Source organism: Solenopsis invicta, chromosome 7 (genome assembly GCF_016802725.1).
Source record: "Solenopsis invicta isolate M01_SB chromosome 7, UNIL_Sinv_3.0, whole genome shotgun sequence".
Lineage (NCBI taxonomy): Eukaryota > Metazoa > Arthropoda > Insecta > Hymenoptera > Formicidae > Solenopsis > Solenopsis invicta.
In genome coordinates this window covers 10,589,188-10,601,622 of record NC_052670.1, presented here as the reverse complement: position 1 = coordinate 10,601,622, position 12,435 = coordinate 10,589,188, and the positions used below count along the sequence as shown (strand labels likewise).

General features: G+C 38.3%; 1 protein-coding gene across 1 annotated transcript in view; it reads right to left on the bottom strand.

Moving 5' to 3' along the window:
• Positions 1 to 12,435, bottom strand: part of LOC105205013 (homeobox protein aristaless) — a 149,682-nt gene that overhangs the window by 19,447 nt on the left and 117,800 nt on the right. Inside the window, exon 2 of the mRNA XM_011174304.3 lies at positions 10,244 to 10,634. Coding sequence (XP_011172606.1) covers positions 10,244 to 10,634 — 391 coding nt within the window. The remainder of the gene's footprint in view (positions 1 to 10,243; positions 10,635 to 12,435) is intronic.

Below are 12,435 nucleotides of genomic sequence, written 5' to 3'. Positions count from 1 at the left end.
CGGCATCAAAAGAGGCCGCTAAGTGGATTAAAGGCGAGTTTCTTCGTCATCTTCTTCGTCTAGTTCTCTTTCTCTCTTTTTCTTTCTCCGTCTGTCTCTCTATCTACCTCTTCTTCTCCTTTTGCTACTCCCGCCGCGCCGCGGCATCCTGCCGTTCTTATTTGCTCCTGCCTCGGCGCGAAGTCCTTCGCTGCAACCGCGCTTCGTCAGAAGTCACGGACGAAGGAAGATAATTTACTTAACTTACGTTTAATCGTGTTTGCGCGCTTATTTATTCGCATCGTTTGCGTCAACATTTGAATTTAATGCGCTTGGAATTTAATTCGATGACGAAATGATAGTGATTAATCACGACTCGCAATCGTACGTTTAATGTGTGCGAAGGTTAATTATTTTTCTTTTGCGGAAAAACGTATTCTCTGTGTCATTTAAAAAAAAAAGGTCACATAAATGTATTCCATAAGGAATTGCTTTATTTCTGCAACGCTGGAGAGAAATTGCTTCTAATAGAATCGAAACAAAAGAAACATTCACGGTTCATACATTTACGGTACTAGCCAATTTATAGTATCGTTTATCTTTATTAAGCTTTCAAGTGCCTATAAATAAATTCTTCTTCTCTTGTTATTTTATACATAATAATATACATTACATGGTAAAATTACATATATAAAACGGAGTAATCCAATATCTCCGATCTTGTTTCGATAAATCACTGCGTAATGTCTCGTTTTCTGCATGCAATTTAAGATCGATTTTCTTTCTCGTTCGATCCGCGCGAAAACCACACTGTGCATACGGTGCTTTGCAAAGCGCATCAAATGCGCATCTCGAATATTACGGAGATGATTACATTATCGTTAGATGGAAATCGAATTGAGATGGAGAAAAGAAACAGATGGCCGGGAAAAAGAGTGTACGAACGAGACAGAAGAGACAGAGAATGCGCGCGGGTGCGTGAATGACATTGCTGGTATGAGCAAGAGGCTTGGCGCGCGAGTAATTTGAGTAATTACCGCACAATTACATTATCTAATTAACCCCGGAGGTCGGAGCAGCGGCCACGACGCGGCGGCTGTGATTGTCTCACTCTCGTGGCGCAATCGCAATTATTATTGTTTAACACGCGCGGCACGAAACCATTGGATTTACAGAAATCTGCAGGCTTCGCAGAAATTTGCGCAGAGCTGAGCAAAGTACATCATTAGAGTATTTGAAATATAAAACACTGGCAATCTTAATATTTCAATTGCAAAATACAAAATACTTTTCATCTTTTGGTTTGAAATACAAAATACATTTAATTCGATCTGTATAATCTGAATTATTAATGTATAATAATAATAATATTAAATAATTAATAATGTTAAACTTCCTCAATGAAATTAAGCGCTGCAACATTGCGATAAAAGTTTGAGCAGCTTTTAGTCGGCTGAACGCAAGAAAGTTAAAATGTACTTACTAGTTGTAATTGAATTTCAAAAGAAAAAATTAAAATTCAATAAATATTTTTATTTTGACTAATAAAGGTCGAATTACTGGTGTATCGGTAGAACCGGAACAGATTAATTGAATTGTTTCAGTTCCAAACTGGCATCGCTGTGCCACGTGAGAAAAATTCAACTTACTATTATTATTGTCAAGGAACTTTTTCAAGGACTTTTTTGGTTATTTCAAATATAAAATAGATTGAAATTGTAATGAAATAAAAATACAAATTGTATTTCAAATGTACCAGCCTTGAGAGTTGGTAACAAAAAGTCGCGTTCTATTCCTTTTGTACTTTGATTCTATATTTTTCTTACAAAAACATTTTAGCGTCAGAAAATGTTGTTATAGCGAATGTAGTGGAATTAATTATAAAGGAGCAAGATTATTGAATTTTTAGTTAAATCACGATTATTAATCACTATCAATAATTGCGAGCATTGTCTGCGCGATTGATCTATTCGTAGAAATGCATTCGAGAGGAAGCTACGGCATTATTGTCCTTCTTCTTTCTTTTTCATTATTCTCATTATATACTAAGCAATCGTTCCCCACGATCGCCAATCGGCCCGCAGGCCTTATACACGGTTTTTTTCCGGGAGTTAGGTCCGAGACGAGTTCCGGGGTTTTACTCCTATCCTCTCTAGATTAATGGCGAGTTACTGAGTATTATTCTGCTGTCATTAAGTTATTATTAATGGCAAGGCGTAATTGTGTTGCCATGGCACATCCGGAACGATCTGAATTACGGAATATTTTTTAGTCACCTTAGGCGATGAGTTTTTTTCCAGTCTAAATTTTACGTAAAAATCGTCTCTTTCGTGACTGCCGGACGAATAAAAACTTAAATGCTTCTCTGATGTTAGTATGATAACAGTCGCTCAAACTCAATTGACCAATTAGATTCTTAGACACTAATTTTATCGACATAAATTTATTTTACATTTGCACGCAAAAGTATTTTGTGTTATTAATTTAGAGATTCGCATTTATAATTTTTTTTATTCCAAGAATGTTAATTTATAAATTTTTTCGTCGAAAATAAATTAAGTAAATGATGATGCATTAATTTATTCTTTATGTGTGACTTTAAAGAGGAGCTAATAGTTGCGAGTTATAAAATTACGCATACATGTACACACACACACATAACACGTTATAATCCGTGTGTACTATAACAATCGCGTTGATTAAAATCGCGTTGATTAAACAAGTCTTGGAATTTGCCATTTATCTCGACATAAATCACGTATTGTAATTATCTACATTTCGTATTTGCGTAAGCTGATATACCTTCTGATAAATTCGAGGTCTAACAAAAGACTTGTTAATTATATTTACAAAGTAGTAGTGATATCAGTATCTGATTAGTATCATGAAAACAAAAATTAGCCACTTCTTTGTCTTTAATTAGTGTTGATTATTATCGACATTATAGTGAATAATTATTATGTAAGTGTAATTTTCCGCATTGTAATTAGAGAGATGGCTGTCACACGGTTTATACAAATAAAATAAAATAAAGCGCATTAACAGATTAATACTAAATAGATAATACAATAAACAAAAGATATAAATTAATATAAGCTAAATATAATAATATATATATAAGGAAAGAAAATATTTGAGCTAAGCAAGTATATGAAGATATTCGTTTGTCAACGATATACATTCCTATAAAAAAAAGAATCAAATATAGTGTACATTAAGGAACAGTTACTTAAAAAATTTATTTATGGGACATAAATTGATTTCATCGAAATAAATTTTTATTTAAATTTTATTTTAACAAATAAACCAATCAGTCAGACGAATGAAATATATTTCACAGAAATATATATTCTGTCATCGTAATCAAATTTTTTTTATAACTAATAAATATCGAAGAACATGTTACAAGTAACATTTGCTGCTTCCGAACATTTCGATTTTTTTTCTCAATGTAAAAGCATGGACTCAAAAGATCGGGATGATATAAAATGGCAAGAATGGCATCATTGATAAAATACACATTCCTACGATCGGGAGATCGCGAACAAGGTTTATGCACACAACGATCTTTATCTGTGACGCGAGGCGCAAAAAAAGAGAGGAGAACAAAATTCGTCGACGAAATTCGAGCCCCGGTAATAAGCGACGCCCGAAGCCCTCGCCTTATTCCTTATACGTCTCGCCCAGAGAGACGCCTCCTTACGCGCGGTATCGATAATGTTTAATAACGAATCGCGCCGGCCGGACAAGTAATTCGCACTGACGAGGGGTGACAAGCGGCTTTTGCCGCTCGCATTATTCCCGAGCGGGATCCGCGGGCCGTGCGCGCATACCTGCCGCGACCGCTACCTTTGTGAGGAGCGAGGCGAAAGAGAGAAGCCGGTAGCCGGCTGCGTAATGCGTGCGTAATGCGCGCTTAATACGCGTACGGCGTGGAGAGCCAATTACTGATTGGCCACACTACCGCCAATCGGATGAGGGATGGACCCCGGTAAACCTGTACTCTTCGCTCTCCTTCGCACTCCGCGAGGCGAGGTCCTTCGTCCTGCTCGAGCGCGGAGCCTGTCTTCGAGGAAGAACGAGAAGAGACGATCATCCCGAGGTAGTCTAACATTCTTTTTCGTCGCTTTGAACGGAATCCGAACGGGCAGGATGAGATAGACTCGAATCTGTCGTTGACAGTAATAAAACGTTTAGAATGTGTACAATTTGTAACTAGAAATATCTTCCGTTTATTGTTTCATGAAGAAGAGATCAAGAGACATTTTTAACATTTACTGCATATTTTAAGAATTATCTTTGAACGCTTTGATTTGATGCGCAGAGTCCTTATTTTAATATCATTCTGGGAATTAAAATATGAAGCAATTAAAATTCAAAGTAACAACATGCAGCAAATTTGAATTAATATTGGATATAATCTTTTACAAATTTCTCTTTTTCTTACATCTTCTTATTAATATATAAACTTGAAAGGAATAAGAAAATATTATATACCAATAATGAAAAGAAAGAAATCATTTATTAATGGCTTTTAATGTATAACATAAAAATCCTGTGTAAATTTTTATCGTGTGGCTCGCCGTGTTATTAACTCAAACATAACTTTTTCGTAATAAAGCAATGACCGATCAAAAACAATGAAAAGAAGGCCTGTATTGACTCATTTAACGGTGACGAAGATCCAATGCCGCTTCCGTGGGACGAGACAGCATCGTCCACTAATTAACTCCGGAAGGCACTAATCTTATTTGTTGAGAAACGAATAACGGGTCGGCGGCGTTTCTAATCGGGAGCATGACTCGTCGTCGGTCGATTAATGACAGGAGGAGTTGCGGGTCCTGGACGCAGCGGAGAGCCCGGGACCAGAGGAGGACTAGAATCGCGCTGGAAGGAAGGAAAGGGGGAGAAGGGAGGGAGGGAGAACAGAAGAAGAGACCGCTCCGTGGAACTGGTTCCGTTCCATGGATCACTGGAAACAATCATCCTTATTAAACTCACCACCGGCCCACCCCGCGGATATAAAGGCATCCTTCGGAATGATTTACCGAGAAGCGCGTCGCGCGGCCCTTTGAACAGGTGGATCCCTCGAAACGCGACGCGAACGGACGATAAATTTTATGGATCCACCGGCCGGATAGATTGAGAACGCGCGCGACGGGGGTGGCCGCGCGCGCGATATTCCGCCGAGTCAGGTTTTCGAAGCGAATTCAGGACGAGGATGGCGCCCGGCTGGTCGGAGTAATTAAGAAGTGGAAAATCATCAAAGAGTTTTGTTATGATTACCTTAGGTAATCCCCTCCCGACATTCCCGACAGAAACAGGCTTAAATAAGTTGAAATAACTCAGCTTTCCCTTAACGCACTAATTTCGAACTATAATGTTTGTCGATACTATTTTGTCGACCTTAAAATAAACCAAGTTATGTCTGGTAGATTTTGATGCGATATCTATCTCAAAAAATGAGATGTTTAGTCATTTTTACCGACTTACAAAATGTATAGCATTTTTTTTCAGCATCCAGGTGGAAGTTGTTGAGAATGGCTAAATCCTTATTTTTTGCATCTTTAGATCAGAACATCTCCAAAATTTGATGTGATACATTTTCGAGGTCATACTCGTGCATCAAAATCTATTAGAAACAACTTTGTTAGCTTCAAGGCCCAAAAAAGATTGAATTTTTGTCGATCAGTGTAATCGGAGAACGACTTGAAAAAGGAAAATCGAATAGTAGAAAGTGAAGTACAAATGCGGTTGCTTGATTCAATTTTATCAATTGTACCGGCGCGGCGACGTTGCAATAAAAACCGGCTGAAATGCCACGTTGGAAGTAACCGCGTTTAAACACGCCATACGTGTTAACGTTTACGAGGTTATTAATTAGCTACGTCGTTTGCCAGAAAGAAAGTAAGTAGCCATAGCCGGACATTCGGAAAGACGCCGAGATTTCATCACTTTAACCGCGATCCTTCTCTCTCTCTCTCTCTCTCTCTCTCTCTGTCCTGGGGTTTACAACTGGGATAAAAAATTAAAACCAACAGGGACAGGTCGGGGACTGGCCGGAATCGCTCACGGTCGAACGATTAGTCCGTCTCCGTCGTCGGTAGCAGCGCGGGCCCGAGCCGCAACACTCCAATCTAAATTAGATCTTAAGAGCCCGTAAAGGTAAGTGGCCACGTTCTCTCGCGAGCCTGCGTGGCAAGACGGCTTTAAGTGCCATATAAACAGGACGAATCTGGTAATCCGCGCGCTCCCTCGCAAATGCCACTCGCCGGGCCTCGTATTCGCGGCTCCAGCAAAAAAGCTCGTTGTTATCTGTTATCGTATTCGGAAACGGCATTCCATGAAACGTTGTCCTGTCGTCAACAGTTTGTTCGGGCTACCTGCTCCTCTAGTCCCTGCTCCCTGTCAGTGTCGTACTCGATCGCAGACAAAATCAGTCTCAACAGGCTTTTTACAGTAACGCAAACAGGAACGCAAAAATTGCAAGTGAATAAAAATATTTATATGAACTACAGTAATAAAAAAGAAAAGAAATTAAGATTAACTTATTCAAAGAAAAAAAATTTGTATTAATGAAATAATAAAAATAAATGACAAATGACAAATAAATAAAAGTACGGAAAAAATAAAGAGAATAATTGCATTATACGATTTATGTAATATAATAAGCGTGCGTACAAAAGTCAAACGCCAAGGGGGTTCAGAACAGAGCTCGTCCGATGCTGTTTTCGTGCCAATGCGTGTTCTCTACTGATCAAAAAATAAACGAAGAACATTTTAAGAGAAACGTTTATCGATGTCCAATTGGATGTACACGGCCCGCCGCGCGGGAACACGTGTCTTTTATTGGCGGGAATGAAATTTCATTCGCCATGTCCAGGAAGTTAATGTCGCCCTAGCATCCTTTTGAGCCATTGATATATATATATATATATATATATATATATATATACATATACATTTCGATAGGTCCCAAGATCGCACGTCTGCCCTTACGTGTAAAGGCGCGCCTAATGAATATGCGCCGTGTTCCACGACATGGTTTACTTTCTTCTCTTTCTCCCTTCCTGTCTCTCCTTCTCGTCGGGCTAGTCAATAAACCTAAGCGACCATAAAATCCAATTAGCGCGAAATTAATACTACTACACGGCGAAATAGCGGAAGAAACGGGGGATCAATTTATACTACGAAACGCGGCAGAAAACCGGCGAGCAATTTTCCATACGGGCAGGAAGCCCGTATAAATATGGACGAGGAATAAATTAATACGGGCGACGAATATTATTAGAAACCAATCAAGCCAATTATTGGCCGTTCTCTGATGAAGAGAAGGAACTTTTACAGCGACAAATAAATAGGTGTCGGTTTTTATAAGGGAATATACATTTATTATGAAAATAATACACTGGATGATTGAAAATTGGACAGGTGACGGGACTCGTGGCACACGCTATTAAATTACAAAACTTTATTTCTTTTGAATTCGCACGAGTTTATTTTACCAACGAACGGCAAAACAACAATTTACATTTTTTTCGAAATTGTACATTATTATTGGTGGCCGGTATTCGCAGTTATAAATAATTTTCAATCTTTGAAAGAAAAAAATTAATGAATTTATGAATGAGAAAATATGTAATTAATTACGCCTTCAATCAAAGCGTAATTAAATTGAAAATTATTTACGACTATGAATATCGGTTTATGAGAAAAAAGTTTATTAGCTTGATTAAATTTTTCAAGTCGATTAAATTTTTTCAGTTTAACTATTTATGTATTTGATTTAAATACATAAAATACTTCAATTTAACCATTTATATATTTAATTTAAATACATACATATTTAATTTAAATACGTAAATGTTTGAACTGAAGAAATCGAGCGTATATTGAAAAATTTAGTCCACTTAACACTTAATGTTTTTCAGTGTAGACAATTTCTTCATGCTTTTTTTTTATTGATTAACTCTCTCGTCTGATTGAAGTCAACGATTTCTTAAAAGTCGACACATTGATAATTTCTAAATGATTGTAAAGACTAACGAGTTATCTTTCGACATGTTTTCCAATATTATTTATCACAGATCAGACATTTTCGAAAGACGCTTAAAAATCTTTTTTCGCTGCAAGGAAAAATTATTCGGAATCTTTTTCTTCTGCTTTTACGAGAGATTCGGTTCTAATTTCGCTAGATAAACGAAAGAGAGACGTGTATTTTACTTGTTAGGGCTATCTTCGTCGCAGTTTCACGCGCGCACATGAATACGTCGTAGTTTGTCTCCCCATACTCGCGCGAATACATCTCCAGCCCTGGCCGTACACCACGGACACTCTACCTGCTTCACCTCTCTCTGCATACTCCCCACCATCTTCGTTAATTACGAGAACCCATACCGTGGCCGCAGGACCGGACCTATTACGAGCGATTACACCGCTATTAGTTACCTACCGGGTGTTCCACGGCGCGGAGGAAGGCACTAAAAAAAGGACAAGGGGAAAGAAAAAGCTACCCAGATAGATTGCGCCGCGGCCCAATGGCGGCGCGATATACTGTACGTATGTAACTGGACCCGGGTGTGCTGGAGACTTAATAATGCAAAACCGTCGTTCCGCGTCTACGGATGGGAATTTGCATGAGGATCGTCAGTCTGGCTGCTGGAAGGCTCAATGATCGATGTATCGTTCCACGAATTTACACTCGCGGATTTAGCAGACTTGCTTGGATGGATATTGGAGGTGATTTATTTTAGAATCTGCCACGGATTCAGATTAAAGAGGGAAACGGGCATGATCATTACTCAAAACTACATTTGAAAGCGCTTCGAAAGGCTTTTGTTACCGAATTGATTTTAATTTCGTCTTTGATAAGAAAGAACGTTCGATATTATTAAGTATTCTACATGGATTATCTTAAATTCTTATTATTAACATTTTTATGCTATTTCTCAAATTCTTTAGTCTTAAAACAAAATTTTGTAAAAACTTCCAATATAAAATATTTATTAGTTGCAGTAATAGATGCATTATTCGTAATAGATAAGTAGTATAATATTATCAGTTATCGCGCCAAGTAATCGTTTGTTTCATTCCTGGTTCCATTATTTTCCATTTGGGTCTCTGGTGCGTTTAGAGTCCTGCGTTAACACGCATTAAGCATACCTTTTTAAAACACGATATGCTTATGCAGGCGTTGTGTCTCCAGCCGTCACCCGGTCATCACTATTTCGAGGCTGTCTCAGGTAGTATACACTTAGGATAACCAGATCTGTTTTATAACCGTGCTCAAGGACTACCTGTGCACCCATCGTAAATATCTTGTGGCGGAGACCATTTTTAAAAAAGAATTTGGTAAGTAGCGACGATATCGGCGATAGCCAGGAGAGTGCACAGGAGCCAGACAACGAAATATTTGGATGGCAACCAATCGGTCTCTAATATTATATCTAAATCCCGTTACTCCCCCGAACGTGGATCCTAAAGCCTGATAAATGCGGCTAGACACCTTGCCTATCGTCTAGATCCACGGGAGGTACACGAGCTTCCTATTCCGCCACCGACATGTATCATAAGCTCTTAGTCGTCAGAGTTGTTTTTGGAAGAAGGATTGAGACCCTAAAGTGTCTTGTAACAATTGATCTACGCTCTTGTGAAACATTAGCGGAGTAATATCAAATTAGTCGCACGTTTTTTTCATTTTATGCACTTCTTATAATATGATATTTACGCATAATAATAATTCAAAATAATTCTAACAGAAATATATGATTTGTTATTATTTATACACATATGGAAAAGAAAATAATGAAATGCAAATTAGCTCGTAATCGAACCGCTATATAGCATTTTTTAATATATAGCTTCATTTTAATTTAATTTAATGCCCGATTAGTTAACTGTCGACTTAATGTTTTACGCAGTGAGTTTCAATGTTTAAGTATAATAATTAATATCAAAATAGTTTTTAAATATACGTATTATTCATCTAAAGATGTTAGAGAGTCATTTATTTTATTTTACGCTATTCTACGTATGCCACTGTTTATTTGATACGTTCTAAGTACATGCACCGGAATGGCATCTGTTGTGCATTTCAATTTATAAGAAATATTAATATTTTTGAAATACGACGATGCCTACAGTCTTTGCATACCGAGTTTTCGATTCCAAATAAAATCCCATCTGAACGCCATTCACCCCGGCCATTTGAGCTGAGATAAAGCTCGAGATTATTAGAACATCGCCTGATGGTCAGTTGACTCACCTCGTAAACACGTCCGGATAATGCGTCCTGGAGAAGGCCTTTTCCAGCTCCTCCAACTGGAAGCTGGTAAAGGTCGTTCTGTAGCGACGCTGCTTTCTCTTAGGCGCAAAGTCGTCGGCCTCCGCCTCGCTCTCGGGGCTGGTCGGCGCCGCTCGCGGGTGGGTGCCCTCTTCCTCGGGCCTTACCTCCTCGGTAGAGATGCCCATTTGGGTGGATTGAGGTGTTGTTGTCGTCGTCGTCGTCGTTGACGCCGGCGCCGATTGCTGGTGAGGCTGCGGGTGAGGCTGCTGGCTCACCTGCTGGCTCACCTGAGTCTGACTCGAGTTGCTCGTGCTGCTCGCAGGACTCGTCTGCGGGACGGCCTGCTCGCTGCCTCCTCGCGACGAATGATCTGCATAGAAAAAATTATCACTTTACTCTCGTATAATTTCGTCACCTATACTAACATAAGTTTAATATAATTACAAGTCACTCGGGTGAGAATTCGGATATTATTGTATCTGGATCGTGGACAGCGTAACACCACCGTTTTCAAAGGTCAGATTTATTTCACGAATACAATTTTAAGCTAATTATAAGACTTTGCGGATCAAATGACAATGATCTAGACTGCAATGCTGTTTCGATATTCGTCGGTTTTATAGAAGACGATTTTAAATTTGATTATCTATACGAGCAAGATGATTTTAAATTCTTTCGGACGATCGCAAATAAATAACAATATCAAAGATTAAAAGTTCTGCTTGATGAAATTAGAAGTCACACATATGACGGGAAATTATAGTTGTTGTCGCAACAATTATTAAAAAGTTTGTACACGAGGTAAAAAAAAATTGTTCTTAGAAAAGCACGATATATATATTATTGATAGGATAACACTAGGCTCTAGTTAGGCCATCTGATCGCGACTGAAACGCAAACGTAGTGTGAAACGATTCATCAGCTGTCACGTGAAGCGGTGACCACAACGTATTATCAGCGACGACCAGCTTCCACGAATGGTCAGGGAAATCGCTGCGGTCTAGTTTCCGCTGCGAGCGGATTTAAACGACGGCCTGTTCGTCGACGCGCCGGCCATAAACCAGCTCGGGATTTGAAATTTCCGCGCTTCAAATTTCCGCCTTCGTGGAAAGATCTACGAAGTGACCGCTGTATAATTAGGCTACCCATTAACACAGCTGTTAGGCCGTAAGAAGTTTTACGCCTCTAAATAAAAACTAGCTTTGAACAATTTCTCGGCTGTGCCGGCGTGCCGAGTGTTTTCTTTATAATAAGCGCAGGAGAGTGGTATCACCGTAATATCATCGATTACTGTCAAATCGAGGAAATACATTTTTCACAGATATCATTATTTTAGTTGGTAAATAAAATGTGTTAAAATAAAATCTAATCTGGTAAAAAGCTTTTGTGCAATGAAAACATTTTTAATGAAGTTAAAAAAGATAGATCTTTTATCAAAAAAACATTAATACATTTTTTAAATAAAAGTGCTTTTTGCGTGGTTTTTTTTAACAAGAATAGATTGAAAAATAACTGCCAGCAAATAAATTCTATTGGATTGAAAGAATTTAAGTGCTACAATCGAAACAAATCTGCAGTAAATTACGTTTTCAAGAACGTCTTTGTGTAATAAAAGAAATCATGCTGACGTATAAGCTATCCTTTTTATTCTTTTTATAAAAAAAAAGTGAAAGAGATGGTCACGTAATGCACAGCCTATAAAGGGAATAAAACGATACGGTCGCTTCTCTCGCGCCTGTTCATTTTCGACACACAACCTCCTTAATCGCGTGCCCTCCCGCTGCACCTTGCAAACCCGCCGCGGTTAATTTTCGCACTGCATCATTATTTAGTCCGAAAAAAATAATCTCTCGCAGAATCGTGAGACGCGGTGCGCTTTCGCGGCAAAAGTGTAAAAATTGCCGTTCATTCGGCATCGATGCCATTTGTTACAACGTTATACGTTCGCATAGACAAATTAGACGAAGTCATCGCATTCGATACTTGAATGCATCTTTTCTTCAGTAAAAAGCTCTTTCTCAAATAGAAATAATATAAATATATCTATTATTAGTAAAAAAATTTATAACTTTACTTAATGAATCTTGTACATCGAAGTCGCGTTTTTTTTTATCGAAATGATAAATTGGATTTATTTTATAGAGCTATGATAATTAATTTTCTATATTAAT